The sequence below is a fragment of the Melanaphis sacchari genome, unplaced genomic scaffold (assembly GCF_002803265.2).
Source record: "Melanaphis sacchari strain LSU unplaced genomic scaffold, SCAv2.0 Contig53_pilon_pilon, whole genome shotgun sequence".
Lineage (NCBI taxonomy): Eukaryota > Metazoa > Arthropoda > Insecta > Hemiptera > Aphididae > Melanaphis > Melanaphis sacchari.
In genome coordinates, this window is record NW_020271371.1 from 644,185 (window position 1) to 670,683 (window position 26,499).

Below are 26,499 nucleotides of genomic sequence, written 5' to 3' on the forward strand. Positions count from 1 at the left end.
TTTTTAAAAAAGACCAAAATGATACCATAGCCAAAACCCTTATTTTAAATTATAATTAAGGAGGTATCTACCAAATTTGTTGTATGATAAGAATTATTGATGTCATTATACTTTATGGAGATAATAGATCATAGATATAAATATATACCTAAAAGGTTTTAAAAGTATTTTCGCCTTGGGCCTCGCAAATCCTAAGGACGGCCCTGCTGGATATACAATACTGACATGTTAAAAATGATAATAATTTTAAATAATATTTTTTTAAATAAAAATATTATTCACAATTTTTCAGATTTTTGACTGGTAATAAATTGCATTTAATATTTCTGGGGTGCTTAAAATATTTTTTTTTAGAATATTTATTGAAAATTGTTATGATATAATGATTTATTTTATTTTATATAATTTCTAAATTATTATTATTATGGATGTCAGTATATTAATTTGTAAAACCAGTTTATAGGTATAAAAAAAAATGAGAGACTGCAAGTGCCACTCAAAAGGTATTGACTGCATCTGTGGCGACATTATTTTATCTAAAATGCTGAGGGTTTTTACATCAGCGTCCTCCTTCTCATGGAATTCACAATGTTATTTTATTCTTTTTTCAAGTTTAAAGCAATTTTACTGATAAAAAAAAACACACTTTAATTAATATTTCTTTATTTTTAATAATTTATATATAACCATTTAATTTATAGTGTTACAAGTTATAAGTGTTTTCATAAATGGACTGTAAATAATAGCCCCGATTAATCTTTTGATTAATTTAATTTTTAACTTATATTTACTGTATTCATATAATAGTAAAAAATGAAACAATATTGTAAGGATTAAAAATAATGAATAGTAAATAAATTAAAATTATATTGATACATTTAACATGCCAAGTCTATAAAATATATCATCAAAAACAATCAGTTAGAAACATATTAAATGTTGATAAACTAATTTGTTATTAACTATATAAAATACAATTTTTTTTAACGATAAATGAAAATATTCAAAACCATAAAAGATGCCAAATCCATTATTGATGTTTTATTTTTGTAGAATTTGACAATACTATTTATTATATTAGGTAATAAGTATCTATGCTAATCACGCCATAAATAGCGATGATATTAACTATCGTTAAAATAATCAAATGTGACTTAAATAAAATATATAAATTCTGGTATAATTTTCACAAATTAATAAAGCGAAAAAGTCATTACAAGATTTATAGTTCATTGCAAATAACCATTAATATTCAAATAAAAAGAATTTAAGGGCACTAGTTTCCTATACTATCTAAAATCCAATCCGTATAAGCCGTCACTCTGGTGTATACGCCCGGATGACCTGGATCACCACACTCCTTATAACCATAAGAAACAATACCAATTAAATAAAATTGTTTTCTTTTAAGCCACATTAATGGACCTCCGGAATCTCCCTGAATCAAAACAAAATAAAAATATAATTTAATACTTGTTTTTAAATTTAAGAAAATAATAACAATAATAATAATAATAATAATAATAATAATACCCGACAAGAGTCTTTTCCTCCTTTCGAATATCCAGCACATATCACCCTATCATCGATTACGGTTTGATAAGTTGAATATGCCTGTTTACACGCTGTTAAATTCGAAATCGGTATTTGAACTTCCATTAAAGACGTTGAACTCGTTTCATCTAAATAAAATTAATAATTATTTTTACAAGTCTAATAAAACAATTTAAATCTGTCAAAGCCCGATATAAATAATATAAAAAACTCACTTCTTTAATTTAATTGTAATGTAATTAGTAATCGCTAATTTTGTTAACCACCTATAATTATTTACATGATTATATATTTATATTAATAGCAATCGATTTATTTTTTGAAATACTTGTGTTCTATTATAATAGTATTAGTATAACGTTAATAAAATATGTTTTATGACTAAAAAACTAGGTATACTAGTTAGTTAAATTATTTAATTAAAGAGTTTTAAAGATATTTCATGCTTTTTAAATAATTAATTAATTATCTAAAAAATATATTTAAGCATAAATACATGAAAATTAAGATTTAAAAAATAAATAACTATATTTAACTGTGTTCAGAAATAAATTATTTCTATGGAATTCTATGAATAATTTAATATTTTAATTACTGTTTTGAGGTAAAGCATTGGTACTTCCCCAGCCCGTAACAAATGCCATATTGTTTGATGTTTCGACAATTTTCATATCCAGCGATATTGGTAAGCATATTGGTTGAATTATTTCTGCAAAAAATTAATTAATGATTAATAGTTAATAAATAATATAATATATTAATATGTATTGTTCTATTAATACTATGATGAAGATTTTTATTAGCTACTTCGTAATATTTTATTTAACGTGTTAATTATGAATGATAAACTAATTTTATGAAATTCATGCTAATAATAATATAAAGATAAATAAAACTTCAATAATATAATAGATAAACCTTTGCCAGAATTTTAAATACATATCTTATAACTTATGAGTTATGATTAAAGAGCAATAGCTTAAAATATAAAAATGTTATCTGATGATATTAATTATTAACTCACCGTTAAATGTAACACTATTTTTCAATACCAATAATGCAATATTATTGATTTTCTTTCGTGAGTCATACCCCTCATGATTTATAATACGTTTGATCAGAATATCTAATGGTGTTGCCCCATCATCGGCCATGGGATCCAAATTCAACTCGCCTAAGCGTGCCACGGTTCTGTAACGAATTTTAAAAAAAGGTATTCCTCAGTTTCTCATAAATGCTATGGCAAGTACATCATATTTTTAAAATATAATTAAAAATATATTTGAATAGCAGTTGACAATTATTAATTAATTCAACTTAATATAATTTACTTACAATACTTTTCTCCCAGTATTGGTAACACATGTAGAGGCAGTTAAGACATGTGTATTAGAAATTAATGTACCACTACATAACCATTCAATAGAATAATTTTTGTTTTCATTTGAATTTTTATATCCTAAGACTACCATCCATGGCCAAGCACCTGCAAATTCATAATTATTCAATAAAAATAATGATGAAGTCATTGATTTTTATTAAATTTTTTAAACTTTATAACATTTAGTATTTTAATATAATGTAGGTATTTAAAACCTATGGTTACGAGCAAATTTTTACCTAATTGCGATTCACTTCCTCCAAGTATTCGAAAGCTTGGGACTTTTCTTTTGCCACACATGGTTTGTGCTGGTAATTTAGACGCATAATCCTTTTCATTTGTATTAATTTTATCCTTTAGTTTTGTTGGTGCGAATTCTAAATTACGGGCGGCTAATCTTACTTGAACCGTCGATTCAGTTGAACCTGTAAATATCTTTTCTAGTAAAAAAGAACACAATTTATTGGATTTAAATTGACCTTTGAATATTTTATGATTATATGTAGGTATCTATTATATATTATATTATTAAAAGTAAAAATTATGTATGGTTAATTTTTAGTAAAAGGAGTATTGTGCATTTTTAAAAACTAGCTGGCATGTTTAGAGTATGGCGTGCATAATAACCGTGAAAAAAAATCAACAATCTTTAAAGTTACTAAAAAAATGCTGGATATACGTTTTCTTGTCTATTTTATATAATTTTTATTTTGTGGTGGAAAAGTTTTGCGCAATTATCAAAAATAAGTTTGATTTTTAATGTTAAAAACATGCTTTATATCTATAAATAAATTTTGGAAAAATATATTTTTACTATCCAAATGGTATTACCTGTTGGAGGTCATTTCCATAAATTGTTTTGGTGAATGTCCAATATTGTAAAAATTTAAAATTATTTAAAAACAATATGGCTCTCCGATAAATTGTTATTTTAATTAGAACTACATATGAAGAATTTTTTATTAAAATTTTAAATCATAAATATTATACAAAAAAATATTTTTATTAAAAAGTAATTTTAAATTCTTTGACATTTTACAAGTTATGTCAAAAGTTTATATTTAAACACATATAAGAAAAAAGATGACTGTATTTTTGATATTTTTTAATTATTAAATAAGCAATCTATGAGGAATTTTTTATTACTAATTGGTATCCATAAAAAAAACTTAATATAAATGAAAATTTTAAAATAAAATCTATAAAATTTAAAAAATCGATAAATAAGTCAAAATTAATCAATATTTTTTTAAATTGTAATATTTCATGTTTGTAAAATAAGGTAATATAATATACTTCTGGTGAAAATTTCAAGTATCTGTTCTGTTGTTTTTGATTTTGAGTAATACAAAAAATACGAAATTGTTTAGTTTAGTGTAAGAATTTTCGTTTTAAAAAACTTATTTTTTTTATTTTCTCAATAATTTTGAAAAATGCTAAGAACTTTCAATTTTGACCTTTTTTTAAGTACCAACTCAATTTAATTCTTAACAGAAATTAGTCTACAAATAAGAAATCGAAGCATTTTTTCAATATTTAACTATTTATCATGTATACGCAGTGCCGCGTTAAGCTATGTTGCCGCCCTTAAAAAAATTACAATTCAAAATTATATTCAACACACTATTAATTACAGTCAGTAGCGTAAAATATGAATGAAGTTTTGGAATTTTTCTGAGCAAATTATCGGTTTTTTTCTAGTTTTTCTTTTGTCGCCTTTTTGTATGCTGCACCGCTTAATTTAATTCGTTTGCCTGACATTATTAATATAAAAATAGTGTTACCTATTTAATTTTTCAATTAATTCTTATTACACTATATGTTGTCAAAATAATATTTTAACTGTCAAAAAAAAAATCGTCAAATTAAAAGTATGTTTGCACATCTAACAGTACAATGTACTTATTATAGTTATACAGTCACACAAAAAAAATTATAATTATAAATTTTTTATTTTATGTTGATTCTCCAAAATTTGCCACCCCGTCAAACATCATAAAATTTACCGGTCTGGGGCAATTGCCCCCCCCCCCCCGTTAAACGCGGCTCTGTGTATATGATGTATACTATACAGTATACAACACACGAAAAAAATACATATGTCATTATAAAATCAATACATTTATCGCTCTGCTCAGAATCTAAAGTAAACGTACAAAATCAGCCCGTAGTTCTATAGATATACAATCTCCATTCTTTGTGACACGGTACGCAACGGCTACCAATACAAAGTGCAGATACCACAGCGATCAGTCTGCACCGTATCAACCACCATAACGGGCAACTACGACGCGACACAATCGACGATGTTAAAATGAGGACACATATAATATAAAAAATTGGGTCCTATATACTTTAAAACTGTTGGAAATATTAAAGAAAACAATCACTACAAAATGACTCGTTTTGATATAAATAAAAGATTACTAAAAAAAAATTATAATTTTATTTTAAATTTCAAAATAATCATTTTATAGTTTTATATTTCATGGAATTTTCAAATTCTACATTTTTTACTTACTTTCACAGGGCAGACACGTTATCATCCCGATCACGAAAATCACACAAAAAATGTATTGTTCTTTTTTCATATTAAAACTGTAATTAAAAATTATTTCTATAATAAAGTTTGAATATTATAATTTATAACCTAATAAAAAAATAAAAATATGAGTACATATTATATATATTCTACAGTAGTTTCCCAATTTCCAAATAGAAATGAAAACATCATCACAAAATAAATAAGTAAGTAAATATTATCATTGATTATGCCTTATGACTTATGAGTTATGATCATTGATCACTATGTACATTTCTCCGGCATCAGAAAAATGTCATGATTTTCCACTTTCGATTGGTCGATTTTGTTTTTTTATGTATTATAATAAAATAATGATGTTATTCAATAATAAATGGAGAACTAAGGTATAGATTTAAGATAAGTCGAAGTGAAGAAATAGGTATTTGATTTTTAGGTGCGTATCTAAACGTTGGTGATCATAATATGTATCTATTTTATTGTGGATAACATTATATTGAGAAATTTATTATTTAAAGATTAATTAAATTTCGACACGCATTTCCTAATATATTTTTTAGTACCCAACCAAAATATTCACCTTATACATTTTTAAACAATTCTATCAACTAGTAACTATTAAATAATTAATTCTCTGTTTTTTTTTTTTTTTTTTTTTATATATAAATTATAAATATAAATATAAAATATGTTATGCTATAGTATAGCATTTTATCAACACACATTCTTACTCAATTTCTATACTAAATAATAATAATTAAAAAAAAAAATAAATAATAAAAATGTTAAACTTAATGAAATTATGACTACCTATATAATATTGTTTAAAATGTTATATGTTTATCTTTGAATTACCATTCTACCTTTGACCAAACTTTCTTATAAGTACTTAAGTATATAAAAATTTGCAAGATCTTTGTTTTCTTTATTCGTTTGAATATATTCGTTGACTTTGTTTATATTTTTATTGAAATTGAAAAATGTATAATTAATTAGAATACTATATAAATAAGAATATAAGATACCTGTATAGTTTTTTTCTTTTCCGTCGATGTCCACTTTTATATCTGTATACTTCTTAATGAGCGTTAAATCTGTTATCAGATGAGTGACAAGATTATATTTTAAATCAAAGAAGATAATTATTACAAACTATCAACGAGGTTAACTACTTCGAAGAATACTGTCTGAAATTTTATGACGCACAACAGACTGTAATTGTGAACAGCTATTGGTGGATTCATGTAGCTATGTGAACATTTTAAGTAGGTATCCGCATGCAATTTTGGAGGGGTGAAATTGTTTTTCTGGTGATCAAACTCTAAATTTTAATTTGAGAGCAATTATGAATAACTAGAGAGGGGAGGAATAATTTAAATGATTAAACTCCAGAGGATATAATACCTAATGAATACCTTGCTAACCTTTACTACGTCAAAATCCACAGATATAACACTATATGTTAGAGCCTACTACAATATTTTTTTTCTTGTATGTTGATACTCTTTATAAACAACTAATATCAAGTAAAATAATATAATTATTGTACTAATAAATTATGAGGTTTAATTATTTATAGGCATATCATTGAGAGTCTATGACGTCATGAAACCAAATTTAATGTAATATCTTAAACATAACACATTATATTTTACAGTAGGTACTAGGTGCCTACTTATTAGAGGGATCAATCATCTATTATTAATTTTTATATTTTAGTTATATTTTCAAGAAGTTTTATTAACGAAAACTTACATTTTTAAAACCATTTTTAGTTATTGTAGTTAATTGAAATGAAAATAATTTTTCATTTTTTTTTTTTTTTTTATTGTTAGATATTATGATAGATTTCAAATGAAAAATATCTGTCAGCTAAACTAACTAATTGTATATTAACTATAGTTAAATAGTTTAACAGGCAATATATTATATACATTATATCAACCTTGTATTTAGTTTTAAGTTCTACGAAATATATATTATAAAAATAATAAAATAAAATAAGATAAAATTACATGAGCGTATCTACTCATTTCCTTGTTTCTGTTCTTTGTAATTTATAATTTTAAAAAGTAATAAACTTTAACCGAGGATTATATTATTGTTATGATACTTGTAAGATTATAATAGGTACAGTATAGATTTTTCGTTTCCACGCTTTACCGAAAAAAGAATCAACTTTGTCAAAAATTGTATTTGCGTAAAAATTCCGTTATTTAAAATATTCTTTTTTTCCAATTATTTTGAAGAATACTGGTAATTTTTATATTTTTATAGTATAATATTTAGACTCAATTCACTACACGAAAATATCTTTAAATTTGACAATAGAAGCCTTTTTTCGGTAACTTATTGTGATATACATATTATACACAACAAAAATTAAAAATTTATTATTATAAAATCAAAACATTCTTGCTCCGCAAAGAATCTAAAATACATTATTTTTCAAAGTTATTCAAATTCAAAACAATAAAAATACTATTTATCAATAATTGAATTACTTATTATATAAAATAATAATTTAAGAATACCTAACTAGCGAATATTATTACATCGTTTTATTTTTTAATCTAGTAAATATAGTTATCTTACACATTTAGTTTATATAGCTCTATGGAAATTTTTGAACCAAAATAAATATTTCAATAAAATTATACATAAAATATACATTTAAATGAACAGGCACAAAAGCTATTTATAAATAAAAATATATAAAATAATTCTTAAAGTATAATAAAATATTTTAAGTATTTTTTTTTTTTACTTTTTTTTATTTAAATAATATAAATATAATATTATAAGTAACTATTTATTATTATTCAGTAATTGTTCTTGTAATCTTTTTCATGTTATTACGAATTTTACGCTTTATCAACAGACTTATTTTACAAACATTCTAATTTTTTTTCAATATAATAATTTAGTAATAATAATAATTTAATTAGGTACATGTATTTATTAATATACTACGTACTTACGCATGGTAATATGGTAACAAAAAATAATATACTGCAATCGAAGTTTAAATTACTTTAAAATTTAACCATCATCGTAAATGATAATATATATTTTTTAATATGAATATAGATTTTAATTACTGTTTTCGTCATTTATTTGTTAATTATTCCACTATAAAAGTCATTTTTCTTTATGAAAGTTCTTATAAGTAGGTTTTTATAACTAGTTTTATAAGTATAATTTAGTGACATTACTTCTGGCTTTTAGATCGTCAATATAAGTACTAAACAATCATAATGTACTTAATATACTCTTATTATGCTTATATTTAAATCAGATGCCACTACACAACGTATTGCCAAACTAAATCGATTTTTGATTTCTTTGCATCGAAATAATTGTATTTTGAAATTCAATACTGAATAATTTGCTTAAAAATATTCTATTAAAATTTTAACATGTATAAAAACTTAAATGATTAAAATTAGGTTGGTATAGTAAAGAAAAATCATTAATTTATTTATAATTATTATCACCCGATATACCTATGTCGACTAACACCGTACTGGCTACCTTTGCAAAGGACACTGCGATTCGAGCGTCTAAAAAAGATCCCATCTCTGCTGCCAATGCTCTTCAACCACACCTAAATAAAATAAATTATTGGGCTAAAAAATGGTACATAAAAATCAATAAAAATAAATCTGTCCAAGTAAATTTCTCTTTAAGTCCTTAAGAATGCACTCAACTTCAAATAAACAACAAAACAATCTCAATTCAGCCCTCTATAAAATACTTAGAAATTATGCTTGACAAGCGTCTCACTTGGATCTAACATACAAAATACAAACGTAAACAAGCAAATACACGACTTCACTAACTCGGACCACTTCTAAAATCCAAAATTCAGCTCAAATTTAAAACCCTTATATATAAAGCCATAATTAGACCAATTTGGTCATATGACATACAAATTTGGGGTTCTGCAAAGCCATCTAATATACGTCCTATCCAAGCCTTTCAATTTAATACCCTTAGAATGATAACCGGAACTCCATGATTTATTATCAATGCATCACTTCATAAAGACCTTAAAATACTCACCGTCAACGAATTTGCTAAAAACCAATATAAACGTTTCCACATTAAATTATTAAACCACCTAAATCCACTCATCAGCAACATGTCCTCCTTATCTTTCCCTGATAATTTTAAACGTCGTCTAAAGCAAAATTGGTCCAGAGATTTGCTTTGAAAAAAAATTTAAAAAAAAAAAACATTCTGAGGTGTTGTTAATGAACAACTCTCTCCACAAATTATTCATGTGCTTATTATGATAAAAATGTTTTTCTAAACTATAACTTATTGTTTTAAATAACAGGTTGTAAATATATTTTAATAATAATTAAAAAAAAACTATTACTAGACAAAGAAAATATACCTGCATAAAAAAAAAAAAAAAAAAACTTATATTGGATATAGATATAATCTATTTTACGCGTTAAAACGCAATTTGTATACACGATCTATCTGGTATTTTTATATGGTAAAACATGTAGTTTTAAAATTTTTAATAAGTTTAGATGTAATAAATCTCCAAGCTGTAAAAAAATATGTGAAAAAAATTGTAGCATAACTCTGCCGTTAATGCCTTGCTGTAATTAAAATAATAATATACTCATACTCATAATGTTATTAAATATAAAAACCTGTTTTTTATTTGTGTTGTTGACCGTTGCATATTTAGTCTTTGAGCTAACGTAGTTCAATCTTTAATGTTTAGGTAATAACTTATTGTATTTAAAGTAATCATATTTATAAAAAAAAAATAGACAAACAATTAATTTGGCTGCACTCTAAAAAAAAAATATATATCTCCAAAAACAGTATAAGAATTTTTATATTTTTTAATATATTTAGCAGATAATATTTGTTTATTAGATAAGGTTTGTTATTAAAAATGATGACGGTTGTAAAGATTCATAATATTTACACTATGTAATATTCCAATACAATATATCTCAAGTTTTTCTGCACTTGACGTTTATAGTTCTAAAACTGTTTATATTATTTATTAATTTTGGTTTCAATAACTCAATAAAAAACTGTTAAGATATTATTCACTAAATTTTGTTTTGCATTCAAGTATTATTTTCCTTTTACACACTTATAATAATATGAGGATAAATGGATTAAAATTTAATGGGCATAATATGATACTCAATAAATGAACAATCTTATTTAAAAAGGACATATTTTGGTCCTTTTATGTTACGTAATGAATTTAAAAAAAGTATTGTATATTAGTTATAACATATTACTATATGAGCATTATTTTTACCCATCTTAAGCACCTAAAAAACTCCTGTTCTCAAATAAATTGAATTTTAATCTCAAATTAAAAAAATATTTTTGTGAAAACAAAAAAAATATTATCATTCAAATACATAAATATTACGAACATAATATTATTTAAATTCAGATAAGAATTATTACATAAAATAATAATTGTTATTAGACATATGTCATCCAGTTGTAAAATTAGCTTAGTTAATAATAAAATATATAATATGCGTCTTACTTTGCAGGTAAAATTTATAATATGTCGTATAATCATGTAGTCTACTCACTATAGAATTATTAAATACGTTTTAACCACAGTTTACTTTTAACCAGTTAAAGAAGTAGTACTAAGGTTTTTAGTTATAATAAAAATCAGTTATTGTTTATTTTCTCCACAATCCAATCAATAAATGATGTTACTCTGGTGTATACTCCTGGATGATTTGGTTCACCGCACGATACAAATCCATAAGAAACTATTCCCAATAGATAGTACTGATTTTCTTTTTGCCACATTAAAGGACCTCCAGCATCACCCTAAAATAAATCGGAAATAAGCAGACGAATATATTTTATATCTACAAAACAAGAAGTCAAATACTCCACAAGAGTCTTTTCCTCCTTCCGGGTATCCAGCGCATAGAACTCGGTCATCAATCGTGTTGTATCTATTGGCATACACTTCTTTACATTTCTTTATGTCCATTAATGGAATTTGAACTTCCATCATGGCAGTATTGCGCGATTCACCTAAATAAACCAATATTTTTATTCAATACATACCAATGTGATAATTGTAACGTAATACTCTAGAGATAAAGGCAACAAATTTATTTGATTAATATTAAATACCTATTATAAATATCATTATAAAATACATGCAAATTATTATAAGATCTATAACTGTTTTTTAATTAACTCTTGATTTAAATTATTTTAATTTAACTATGGAAATAATATCTACATATTATAACGTATACTTAAAAATTAAAAAAAAAATTAGAATTTATTTATTTACAATTTATGTATAATAATAACTTTTGATTATTTTTTTTCCGAATCGTATGAAATATATTATAACAATTAATTAAATTTAAATGATACTTAATGATTAACCAAAAACAAACGTCCTGTCAAATACAGTGGATTTTATGGTCAAATAATTTATGTATGAAAGAAAAATGTTTACGAGTTCATAATTGGAATAACATTATTAATAAAATATAAGAAAAAAATTAAAAACTAATCAAAATTAATAATAGATTGTATAGTTTATGGTAGGTAATGTTAATGTATTTTTACTGGAGAGAAAAAATTGCTGCGTTGAACCCCAGCCTGCAACAAATAGCTTAGTCATATTGACGTGGTTCATATCAAACTGGATTGGTAAGCATATTGGTTGAATGAATTCTGCTCAAAAAATACAATAAAATATAAGTATGCGTTCAAGTTTTATTTAAATTTTATGGTGGTAATATTATGTTTAATAGATAAACAGTACACGATATTATAAATACATAATATACATTTTGTATAGCGATTTTATGTATAAATAATAATAATAATTAAAAAAAAAAACGAATACACAAAATCACATTAAAAATTTACTTTGATGCGGTGATTATTAATGACTTTTTAACCAAATCTTACGAGTATAGGTAACACTGTTTTTTAATTTCAATATCGAAATGTCATTAGTGTTGTCTCGAGAGTTGTACATTTCGTGCACTAAAATATTTTCTATGGGAACATCTAACGGTGTCGCACCATCGTTAACCTTAAAATCCAAATCCAAATCTCCTAAGCGTGCCACTGTTCTAAAATATTAAGATTAAAAAAATGTATACGTTTAAAATACTGTATATCAGGTGAATGAATTTGTGTAGTATTAAATTACTATTGACGCATATAAACTATGATATAATTACTTACAACCTAACAGTATTTGGATTAGTTACACATTGTGCAGCTGTTAATACGTGTGTATTTGTGATCAAAGCACCACCACATAGCCAATGTAATTCTTGACTATTTTCATTTAAATCCTGGTATCCCATAGCTACCATCCAAGGCCAAGAACCTATAAAATTGTTCAATATCAGTTTATTGTATTTATTTTCTACTTCACAATGTGTTTCAGTCATCTTACAAATATAATATAGTACAAGTATTTGCATATTAAATCAATTCAAATAAATTTCATTTAAATATTTCAATTAAGTTCAAACCTAATACAGATTTTCTCCCTCCAAAAATTCGATTGTCAACAGAAAAACTTTGTCCACACGTTTCTTGTGATGGTAATTTTGATGATTTAATTTTTTTATTAATTGAAGACTCTTTTATGTTGTTTGGTTTTGATTCATCTGAAAATGTATTTTCTAAAGGACAGCATACTTTTGTAATACCATTTTCATGTCCACAAAAAGATTTCTTCAGAAAAGTTATTACAGATGGAATTTGTCTTTGGTTTTCCAACAGCACTAATAACTTTTTGCAATGCTTAATATCAATACAAGCGCCGTTTTCATTGTTTGGTGTATGGCATACTGTAGTCATAAAAAAAACCAATAATTACATTTGAAATTGACTTAAAAGCTCATATAACCTTTATAAAATTAAAAATAAGCTTACCATTATTAGGATATGCAGTGATCACTCTGGTTATAAATATCATAAAAATAAAATATTGGTATTTCCTCATGTTAAAACTGCAAAAACATAAATTATTGTTTTGTAATGTGAATAACGAAAATCATACATTTTATAATAGGAGGATAAATTCTAATTTCTTAAAAGTATTATTACATATTTTGACGTTAAGTTTTATTTTTAATCATTATCTCTTTGTAAGAGTATAAACTAAAAAACGGGACAAGTAAGTAAGCATTAAGCACTATACCATAGAACAAGCGTGTGAATGCCCTCGTCATTGAGTAAGTTATTATAATGGATAATATGTTAAATTTGAATTCAATAATAAATCATTCTATACGAAAAACGATTCTGTTCAAAGACGGTCTATTGATTGATAAATTAATCTGTCAGCCAATATTATTAAATATATTTCATTACATATTTATATTGTTACTACAGCAATTTTTATTACTATATTAATAATACGGTATAATAAGATAAAGCTTAAAATTACATTAAATATTTTAAAAACATCATTTCGTATAGTAAAATATAATTTTTGATTATATACGTGAAAATTTCAAGTACAATTTTTAAATTATAACAAAATATAACTGAAATTCTTGTTTTTTGTTTTTAATAACTATCAAATTTTATCAACAATTAATCACATATTTATAAAAAAAATTTATTTATTTTTATAATTTTTAAATTTTAGTAAAAACTATTTATAAGAAGTCTATTATTAAATTGTCTAGCTTAAGCTTTAAAAATCAAACATTTTATACATTTCTTATCATAAAAACTACTTTTATTACATTTTCACAGATTTTTTGACAGAGGTAAAACATCAAAAAATAAACTTGCATTAATTTATTATTATTATTATTTATTTATTTATTTATTATTTATATTTAGTATAAATATTTTGAAAATTACACTGTGTATAGAAAATAATAATTTAATTACTTGTGGAATATTTCAAGTTTTTGCGATCAAAACTTTGTTTAGCTCGGAATCTAAAATTAATTGAAATTTAGTTAACTTAATAATTTATTGGTAACAAGTTAAGGCATATTTATTTGTCATATTTTTGTTAGATATACAGTGTAAAATATACAAACATTAATTTATGATGTTTTTCATCATCTAGCATATGTCATAGGTAAATATGACAAATCCTTAACAAATAAATGAAAGCCAACAAACATTTTTTTTCATAAAAAATTACATTAAAATATTTGTATATTCTCATACATAAAAAAAATGGCAACGTTTCAATAATTTTTACGTTCAGTTATAATAATACCTTCTATAAAAAATATTAAAAGAAAAATTTTTTGAAAAAATTTTTTACGTTGTACAGTTATTTTATACAAATACCGGAATATACTGATATACCTACCATTCAATATTTGCATGTATTATATATGAGGATATTGCAAACCAGTTGTTTTTGCTTCTATTAATGATTCATCGTTCTTCAAAATGTTATCATACAATCGATTTAAATACATTTTTGAATTTTACTAACATAAATATCGAAAACATTGAATTTTAGTAATAATTATAAATTAAAAGAAATGTAAAGTTTCGTTATAGATAGGTAAAATTTACTTTTTTAACATTCAATGTTAAAAGTGTATACCTAGTTTTCACACTAATAACACTCAAATCACTGTTATTCCCGTTGATCTTAGGTTGAAATATATTGTAAAATTCCATAAGCTATTAAACCCAATTTATATGCAAAGTATTAGTTCAATCTAAATGTTTGATTAAAACTTAATATGTCACAATAAAGATTTTAAGAAAATATTTTTTTTTTTTTTTTTATAATATTTTATCAGTCATTATCTGAAGAGTCACTGAAGTAAACTTGAGATCATATAGTCGAAGGATTTAAAATTAATTGAAAAAGTAAATTATACCTGAATCGATGGTTTTCTTCCGTTCTATGGGCAACGTCAATGATATATTTTAATTAGACGTTTATACAATGCGTTTGTACAGGTATAGAATATGAATAACTTACTATAAAATGAGACGATCCAAATCTGCGTATACGTATACATCGGAACTGAAAACGAGTATGAAGCAGAACTGGTATGCAAGAAGCTGCCATATGATGACTCTAATATATAATACTACCTTGAATAGCAAGTTCTGCACGTATGGGTAGACGAGTATTTAAGGAGTGGTTATGATTATTTTTAGATAATAAAGTCTCGATATATTTTTTTGATATAGGTGGTCATAAAAAAATATTTTAACAATGTATTGTACATATTTTGAAATTAATTACTATTAGAAAAACATATATAAAACCTTATATTAAATATTCAAGATCTTAACTAACAAATGTTTTTAACGTCAATCTAAAAAAAAAAAAAACTAAAAAATTATCGACCATTTTAAATGCATTTAAATTAATTTTAATTTTAAGTGATTAGTTTTCTCAGATATTACTGTACAGTAATAGATTTTCAATATTTTAAGGCTATATGTGATAAAATGTTTTATATTTTTATAAAATTTTATATAACGTTTCAATAAATTATACAAGTCCATTAATATATACAAAAAGAATTTATCAATGGAATATGTACAAATAATTTTTTAAGTAACATAATAATATTTAAGATTAAGAACGCAAAATGTGTTTGTATTTTGTGTGATGAAACAACTGATTAAAATATTTGTTTAAATTACAAAAAAAATATCTATCCATATTACATAAAGACAGATATCATAATTCTTATATATTCGTGTACGAATGTTCATCGTTATTCGATTATATCGTATATCATTTATGCACCGCTATTGTCATTTAAAGTTTTAGACCATTTTTGTGAGATAATTGTGTATCATTCAGTTTTCAGATTATATATCGTTTTCACATTGTATGTATTACTTTAGGTAAAATTTTAATACGTCAATTAGTCATAACAATATAACTGGAAAAAATTAAGAAGACCCTAAAGAGAATAAATTAATTTAAAACTGTAAGCTTAAAAATGTATACTTATAATATTTAATTTTTAAATTTTTGCTTGAAAATATATACCATAATATTATTAGTAGGTATTTTTGTTTAAAAATGTATACCATCCAAGAACATGACAAAATTTAATAATTAAAGGTATGAGTGACTAACTGTAATTAACACAAAATAATAACGTATTGGTGTATAACAGCTGTGGTTAAAAGGATATTTAGGCCGTTAAGCACATTAATATATACAGTATATTGCCGTTTTTACTATTTATACATATTTATTTTTATTATTATAAATTACCAGTTAAAACAATATTATTAAATTTTCTATTCTTTCTATTATTCGATATATTAATGCGTAAATAATGAATAACATTTTAAAGCAGATAAATAGATGATGCACCATTCATATTATGAAGGTATGTGATATGTATCTGTATATGTTAGTGCGGGTCCAAATGTGTGTGTTCACTTTAAAATTAAAATGAATTAACTTATAATCAAATTTATAGATAATAATATTATTTAAAGCAAGAATATTGTTTTTATTAATATTTATTATTTAAATTAAAAAGTTGGTTATAACTATATAAAATATTACAATTTTAAATAATCATACTTTAATTTAAAATTAAAATTTTTGAAATACTCTAAATAATATAAATACTTTTAAATTTTATAATAAATCAAATTCATTGTAATATTAAAGGTAATAATACTAGATTGGATTTTTTGAACACAATATTTTTGTGTTGTTGGTGGGTCAGAGATAGAAAAAAATTTGTCCGCTGACATCTTAAGTATAGTAGAGGTACATATAATTAGTTGTATACTTAATCAGTTTTAATGACGCACGATTATTTGAATATGTCATGGATTTAATACTGTAAAAATGGTAGACAAGTGAGTACCGCTATAGCTGGTGTCGGGTTAATCACTTGAATGAATTTGTTAAATTTGAATTCATTGATATATCGTTGTATACAAACAATGATTCCGAGTGGAAATGGTCTGTCTTCCTATCAAGTATGATAATATAATAGTAATTTCATAAAATGATTTTTCGATATTGCTATTAAAGTCATTTTTTTTTTTTTTTTTTTTTTTTTTTTAATATAACGGTATAGATTGCTATAAATCTATCCAAATATATTAAATTTATTATGTTATTAAAATAATGTAAATTTTTAGCATATTATATTATCTTATAAAACTTAAAATGTAATAAAATCTTTCTGTAAATACCTACCATAAAACAGTATAAATAGATACAAATCATATTAATAACATTCATATTTATGAAATTATATATTCTATTAATATATTAATGCAGATGTCATAGGTAAATTCTTTATTGAAGCATAATTGATGGGGTTTGGAATACCGAATTTTCTACCTTTATTTTATTACTTAGATAATAAAGTCAGTGTTAATACTGTTATAATATATCTGAGGTAATGATTCATTGTGTATAATAGTATGGTAATTGAAACATTTATATGTTAGTTACATAAAAAAACCTCATATTTGGTAACTGTGTTATTATGATAACTTACTTATGTACCTACTTAAAGTAAGGTTAGTCTCTTGTATTCTTGTATCCAAAGGATAGAAGTCTATAGAGTAAATGAATTTATAACAAAGAAGTAATGTTATTTGAAAGAAATTATTGAAATGTTTCTGAGTAATATAAATAAAACAGTAATAATAATAAAAATAATAATTCTCACATATTATTGTTGTGATCGTCATTGATAAGACGAGACTTTATTACTTTACTAGTAAACATACATATAAATCATTGAAAACTGACCGATTGATTCACTGACGAAGTATTTTAATTAATTAAATTTGGACGTACTTATACAATTGCCTTATTATATTTGTTTGTATATCTTAATCTTCTACTTGATAGAATCCAAATTGTCTACATTAAGTTTGAAATTGGTCAAGTCAATTAAGTGCTTTTGAGTAATAGACTTAAAAAAAGTTTCTATTTCATTTATAAGGTACTTAATTAAATAGCACTCGATTGATATTAAAACAATTAATCAAATAATGAATGTCATATTTTTTTTATATTTTCTACGATTAAATAATAAATTGCTGACTTCAACGTATTTTTTTAAATTTTAGTTTACGTTTAATATAGATGAATAATAACATATACGAATTAAAGTTTAAACTAAAAGTAGTAAAACAAGTGTTAAATAAATGTTCAAGTTATCGAAGTTGAAGTCAAAACACAATCTCAACATTTTATGTTACTTATATATACAAGTATAGAACACGATGTCTATCCAAATATGTATTGTTTAAAAACTGTATAACGCAACTTCTCTTGGTTTGTATGTACTTAAAAAATATATATACATTTATATTTATTTTATGTAAATACATATTTATTTTTTACAGTAAAACTTAACTTAAAGAATTAAATAGACACTTTACTATATTCAGAAGTGATGTTTATTTGAATGATGACCCTAGCTGTTACATATAAGTAAAAGAGTCCAAGCTTACTAATATTAAAATTGAAACACTAAAAGTTATAGGATTTTCTGTATCTTTCTTTTATTAGCATGGATAAAAAAAAGTCCAATATTTCGTATAAATTATATAATAAAACAAATTACAGACTGAAATTTTCATAGAATAATCACATTAATTAATCATTCAAAATGCCTTCATAGCGCAGAGAAATATGAAAATTATTAAGAAAGTTATGACTTTATGAGTTATGCATTTATGGAACTCAATTTTTACCTATTTTATCAACAACCCAATCCATGAATGAAGCTACCTTAGTGTAGACGCCTGGATATCCTGGTTCACCACATTTTTTATATCCGTAAGAAACTATACCCACCAAATAAAATTGTTTTCCTTTTGGAAACATTAATGGACCTCCTGAATCACCCTGAAATCAATTAAAAATTAGTAAGTTATATGTTTTTTTTCTGTATGCAATCGAATGAGTAAATTACCCTGCATGAGTCTTTTCCTCCTTCTGGATATCCAGCACATAATACTCTATCATCAATTACTGAAGCAGGTTCGTTTGAATAAACACGTTCACATTCCTGACTGTTCGTTATTGGAACTTGAACTTCCATCAAAGTAGTTACGGGTGGAACACCTAAATAATAACATTTTTTTTTATAAATTTTACTAATTTTTAATGAATGACATTTATTGGCGGTCACCATTATCGATATTTTATACATTTTATAATCTTAATGAAATATAGAATGTTATATAAAGTTATATTTTAGTATGAACTAACAATACCCAGTTCACGAAAAATAAATTGTACATATAAACCTAATAACACACTCTAAAAATAGAGTATATTATTTTCATACTCCTATAATTCTTTTCCCATGAACTCAATTTTTACACTCAACTAAGGACAAAATTATTGGTTCAAAAACGTCTAATAAAAACAGTAGAAAAAATAAGGTTTATAAAAATACATCGAGTTTTCGATATTTGATTAGTTTTTCTACCGAACAAATTTACCTAAATAAATTCTTACTATCTCTTACTGTAAGTAGCCGTAGGAACAGTGGTACCCCAACCGGCAACAAATGGCAAACTTCTCGACATATCTATCCGTTTCATATTTGAAGTCATTGGCATGCATATAGGTTGTATTAATTCTAAACAAAATATATAATGTATATATTATACACCAAAATGCATCAAAACGACAATATTATTATTTCTTTTTTCAACGCTATAAACATTTATCTTCTATTACTTACTAGGCTTTACACATGTTTTAAGACTTTTATACAGTGGTCGCTTTACTTTTACTACAACTGATTAATGAACAACAAAATTATTTGAAAACTCACCATTAAAAGTTACACTATTTTTTAATTTTAATAATGCTATGTCATTGACTATCTTAATTCCGTTATATCCCTCATGAATAATGATACGTTCAACTGGAACATCTAATGGTCTTGCATTGTCTATGACATTAGGATCCAAATCCAATTCACCTAATCGTACAGTAGTCCTAAAAAATGAAATTGTTCATACTATCAATAGGAGTAAGATTTAAAATTTTAATTATTTACACGGAAATTTGATCAATTCACTTACAATCTTGCATTATTAATATTATAAACACAGTGCGCGGCTGTTAGCACGTGTGTTTTTGTTACCAATGTACCACCGCAACGCCACTGTAATGCACGGTTATTTTTATTTGTACCCTGATAGCCTAGAGCTGCCATCCAAGGCCAAGCTCCTAAACAATAATATAATATGTTTATAGTTATTATAATGATTCAGTTGATAACTTATTGTTTTAACCATCAATCATCTACATACTAAATTTAATCTAGTACATTATACATATGGTTTATGTGTGTTATGATGTTATAAATAGCGTAATAATAATGTTGATCAGTAGTTATGTTATAAACAAATTAATTTTTAATTTTGAATTAATTCTGAAATTCTTACCTAATTCTGCTGGGTTTCCTCCAATGATTCGAATGCGGGTGACATTGCTTATTCCACACGTTGTTTCCGATGGTATTTTTGAATTTAAACCCAAACCAATGCCCCCAGTCTGTTCCACTGCATTTGGTGTAAACGGTGCAACATTATTTTCTAAAGCACAGCACACTTTTGTATTTTTGCCTTCAAATCCACAAAAAGATTTCTTAAGAAAGACTAAAACAGACGGCACTTGTCTTTGATTTTCTAATAGAGTTAGTAACTTTGGACAGCGTTTAATATTGACACAAACACCTTTTTCAAAATTTGGAGTATTGCAATCTGTTGATGAGAATAAAAACAAATATTAGTGTTATCATTGTGACGATTAATTATTTCTAGTGCTGGTGAATGGTGATGATATTTATATTCATCATGCTAGGTATAACGAATGAAAAATCTTAGCGAGTGATAAGTTATGTTAACGAACGTAGTTTATTAAACTACCAACAAACTATAGTTTGTAAACTATACATATAACATTTTAATTCTACTAAAAATATTAAAAACCCATAAAATGTTGATAAAAATGTATGTCTCTACAGTAATTAATTTTCGAATTATAATATGAAACAAGATTGATTTTGTTAAAAACTCTCATTGTATAAATAACAGTATATATTCCCATCTTTCATATTTTTTTTTCAGTTTTTCCGTTTGTTTTGATAAATATTATATTTGACATTTTTTTACTACCTATTAACTCTTTCAAATTCTAACAAAAATTCTTTTCAATAAAAATATTGAAAACAATTTTTTTTCTGTTATGAAAGAGGTTTAGATATAAAAAAAAAAATAAAACGCTATTGTAAAACTAATACAACGTGATATACTCTCCTTTAAATCTAAAATGTTATAGTATAGTACTAAATAAGATAAATGTCAACAAAAATGTATAAACGATAGCATAGGCGGTAAAATGAAAAAAAATGCTCAAAATTAGAAGAAAAAAGTTATGTAGGAATAAAAATATATTAATATATTATTGAAAATGACTTACCACTGTTGGACTGAGCTACTGCCATTCCAAACATGCATACTAAAATAACAAAACACTTTACTTTTCTCATGTTTATACTGAAAATGAAAGAAAATTATTATATTATTGATTGCATTATAAAAATGAATATAATTACTTCCTTATAATCAAACAAACAATGTTTATTTATACAAGTATAATATATTGCTCATTAAAAACTACTTTAAAATGTATTTATTTTTTTAAGTTTTAACTATTTAAGATAATAAAAGTGATTGAATAACAATATTTATGATTTTTTTAGCAGATTCACTACAGATGAATGATTATTATATAATTATTTATTATCATATAACACATAAAGTTAGTCGTTTATAATATAATATTTTATATACAATTTTTTTTCTTAAAAATAAAATATTCAATTTACTTATTATTATGATGAATTCCATTAATTAAGCAATGATTATACAGGTAAAAATATAGTAAAAATACAAAAAATGTACAAACATATAACTCAACTACTTTAACTCATAGTTTTTCGAGAAAAAATTCACTCATACCTATTATTCGTACAACTATCATAGATAGAAATCTCTAGTATCAATCAATGTACATTATCTTCTACTAGTTTACTACTGAGAAACTTGCTAATATTAGAAAAATCGTTACATAAAGTTACCAAACCCATTAATGGTAATACGATTTAATTACAAATATAGTTAGATATAATAAATTAATAATTTTAAATTATCAACAACGTAAAAATATTTATAACCTATAGGTAATCTGAATAACTGTACGGCGTAAATAATAGGCAAATAAAGTACACATTGAGTGTTTGATGATGTTGAACTAGAATGTTATTAAATTTCATTTCATTTAACTTATAATAAAAATAAGAGTATCAGACCTTTATTACTTAGATTTAATGTCACAAGTGATAAAGTTGGGTTCGATAATTTATTATCGAGTGGTTTATAAAGTACTACAGACTAATAAACAGAAAAATATATTAAAATATATCGGATTGAAATTTTTATCAAATTGATCCATGTGAAAACTTCATAATTGATATCACAAACCAGTTTTATAGATTTTTTTTACGTTATTCATAAATTTGTCCTTCAATTATTATTTTCTTAAAATCTGTATACATTTACGCTATTAAATTGTATGTTGATGATAAATTTTTATAAACACAAAGTGATTAATGCTATCTATACCACAATGAAATATTTTTGTACTTGAACATGGTTATAATTATATAGGTATTTTGCTAGTTAGATTTTTAATAAAATTAGATATTTAAAATACTTTATATAGGTTTTCGAATTTCATATAATAACTATATACCCTAGACTGGTTCACGAATTTATTTTAAAGATTTTATTTACCACGTCGAATATTTTTTTCATAAAAGTTTGGCACAGAAATATGCCATACAATTTTATCCAAGCATATTGTAATAATAAAACTATTATGTCAAGTATAGTCGTGTAAGTACTCACTGGTTCAATATTTCTGGTATGCGATCGTTAGCAGTGGTATTCCTCGTAATTGTATAGGTACGACAATACTTGTATTATTATTAATATTCGCTAATTGTTTTCATGTCGAACAATACTAACGATAAACAAATCGAAATTTCATATAGGCGAAATCGATTTCTCGACTTACTGATACGACGCACAACGTTTGTCTGTAATATTCTAATGCTGTAAAATATTGAGCGCCGGTATACGTCTACGTATACCGATATTGGCACGGTAAACTGAGAGCCAATTGCCGTCTAACAGTTTTATATATACGATGCGAATTTTTATTATTGTTTTGTTATTAACCGCCAACGGGTTAAACCGGTATGGAAAACGCCATTTGATATAATGTGACGTCGCGTGTATCATACACTTATACTTCCAATGGAAAATTCGCATCATAAATAATTAACAGTAATTCGTGGGTACGAATATACACGCTGCAAATTTTGGAGGGGCAAAGTTTTTTTTGACTCTATCAAGAGAGATTTAAGAATTTTTGTAATTTTGGTTATGGCGTTTAACCATCGAAAAGAAACGTGAGGAGGCACATTAAATGACGAAATTATAGACGTGTGATTAGTGGTAATTCCAAGAAAACATCTCAATATTTCTAGCTTCTGCAAATTATACACTTGATATAAAATATTCGGTAAATCTATAATATAATATTAATATGTATCTAAAACTCAATGTGTATTATATTCGTGATCAATTGTGATTTGGGTCACACCCAAAAAGTGTAGTACCTATCTTTATTTTGAGTAAAGTAATTTTTGCCCCTGGATGACCTTGAATTTATTATTACCAATCGTAAACACTATTGTACATTTTATTGGCATAAAAATCAATTTTTATAGATTATAATAAGAATTAGGATCTAACAGTTATATTAATACGAGAGGCAAACGAATTAGTTATTTTTAAATCATGAAGTGGACATGCAATCTATCGACTAATTAGATACGTTTAAACCAAAAACCTTAATCATTTAAAAACAAAAATAACACAATTTAAAATATACTTCACTGCCATTGGTATTGGATGAAAGAAATAAAAACAAAAACGTAGAATGTGAAATACCTACCTACTAAAAAATGCATTACATGAATCTTCCCCTATATTCTCCCTTACATAATTAATATATATCACCTTTCAGTATACATATAGATCTCTGAAGCCTCGATCTACTTAAGCGCCATCACAGCAGATAACTTTGGAATATAATATTAGTTTACTACGAATAATCAGCTAGAGGTCATTGAATCTATGTTACGCGTACTTATTCCATAATAGACTTGACTACGAAAGAATTTACATTCGAACAGAAAACATCAGCTATTACAGAGATTGAGCAAGTGGCCAGTTTGTATTAAGTTTTACATTTCATTATACCTACGTTGTTTCAAATTTTTGTTCGTGAAAAACAACCGACTATACTGATGATACGTTGTACACTATACTAAACTATGAATATAATAAATCCATGTTTATCGAATTTTATCAACTTCCGATCAAATGATGATCGATAAAAATTTGAAAATACTTGGGTACATGGTATTTATTTATAATCAAGTCAGGATCAATACTAAAATTTCATAACAAAACAAAATGACATGTAAATAACCTAATTAAAAAATAAAATGTATGACAATAAATCTAAAATTTTAAATACCCGAGTTCTATTCATAGTTATGATAATAATCATAATTTAAATGTCAATGTAAATGAAATAAAATTGCAAAATAATGACCTATTGATGTTAAAGCTTTTTTTCTTAATAAATAAATTATAAAAAAATTAATGATTACAAATTACAATAAGAATACAGTATAATATATTTATCTACTCTACTGTTAGTATTTAGCCAATTCGTGTTCAACAAAATTAATATTTACAGTTTAAGTGTAAAAAACATAAAAAAATAAAACAGTTTAAGTCAAAATGTAAGTAAAGTAAAAAATGTTATAGAAATTTTAACGTTTAATTTTATAAATGATCTTCTTTACGGATTGGTGAGTTAACTATGGTGATGTATTAATGTATTAGAAACATTCATACATGCTTTTAAAAATACTATGTTACGAGTTTCAAATAAATATATAAATAATGAATTTTATTTTCGTATGTTCACTAATTAAAATACAAACTTTTACTACTAAAAATATTAAAATATTTAAACATAATATTATGAGATACTTATCTATATTTATCAATTTAATGGCTTCCAATAAACAAACTCTACAAGACACTACACCTGCCGTCGCATCAAAAAATGAACCAAGTAAGCAACGAAAAAGAAAATATAAACGACGACAATAAATCTTTTTTATGAATAAGCAGTTATATTAAGCACTCAACTAGTTAATGAAAAATCCAAACAGACGTATATTTTATTATTATAAAATATAATAAGCAACCTATTTAATTTATTATAAATTCCTGTATTTTGTTCCTATATTTTAAAAATGTTATCTCTGAATCAATTTTTTTAATCAACTTACAAATTATAGAATTATTAATCACGGGGTTTTTTTTTTATACTTATAATTTTTGTTCACATTTCTATGTTCGAATATTTAACTACGTGTCGGGCATTATAACTATTTATATTTGAACGGAAACTAGTACAATACATTTTAATACAACCGATTGAATCAAATTGCTTTTGAAAATAACCATCGAAATTATTTATGTTAAATTTTACATATTATCTATACACAATTTACACGCATATAATAATTATAATTTACATATATCAATATTGGTAGCAGCCTATAATTTATAGCATGTTAATAATTATTCCGATGCTGACGAAACGTGTAAAACCAGAAGTTGTCAGTGAGTGTAAAAATACCAATTACTTACACGGGAATTTGTCTGGTCTGTAAAAAATTATATTACACGCACCTTAAAATGTATCATAGTTTAGGTATATTTATTGGTGGTTTATCTGATGCATATTTAATAAATCAAAATCGTCAATGTCGCTAAAGTTTTAATTCGAATAGGTACGTTATTTTACAGTCATTGCGTAATCGTTTGAACGTCT

The 26,499-nt window shown here is 24.4% G+C and overlaps 1 protein-coding gene across 1 annotated transcript; it reads right to left on the bottom strand.

Annotated features, from left to right (window-relative positions):
* Window positions 1–1,276: 1,276 nt before the first annotated feature.
* LOC112599565 lies at window positions 1,277–23,682 on the bottom strand. Its single transcript, XM_025346503.1, has 24 exons — window positions 23,421–23,682; window positions 21,931–22,007; window positions 20,895–21,212; window positions 20,529–20,676; window positions 20,276–20,442; window positions 19,964–20,077; window positions 19,403–19,554; window positions 19,174–19,335; window positions 15,454–15,584; window positions 13,416–13,492; window positions 13,010–13,330; window positions 12,714–12,861; window positions 12,432–12,598; window positions 12,084–12,191; window positions 11,383–11,531; window positions 11,159–11,318; window positions 6,503–6,554; window positions 5,457–5,533; window positions 3,175–3,375; window positions 2,890–3,040; window positions 2,579–2,745; window positions 2,150–2,263; window positions 1,534–1,682; window positions 1,277–1,438 (listed from the first exon to the last, which is right to left on the bottom strand). Exons 2-24 carry the CDS (start codon window positions 21,998–22,000, stop codon window positions 1,277–1,279), a joined length of 3,465 nt encoding a protein of 1,154 aa, XP_025202288.1. The 5' UTR covers window positions 22,001–22,007; window positions 23,421–23,682.
* Between the last annotated feature and the right edge of the window lie 2,817 nt (window positions 23,683–26,499).

Excerpts from the sequence above, each read along its gene's own strand:
- LOC112599565 (XM_025346503.1), bottom strand. The coding sequence starts at position 22,000 with ATGAGAAAAGTAAAGTGTTTTGTTATTTTAGTATGCATGTTTGGAATG. Across the intron at positions 12,862-13,009 it reads AGGGAGAAAATCTGTATTAG|GTTCTTGGCCTTGGATGGTA; the intron begins GTTTGAACTTAA and ends ACAATTTTATAG. Across the intron at positions 11,319-11,382 it reads GAGGAAAAGACTCTTGTGGA|GGTGATGCTGGAGGTCCTTT; the intron begins GTATTTGACTTC and ends GATTTATTTTAG.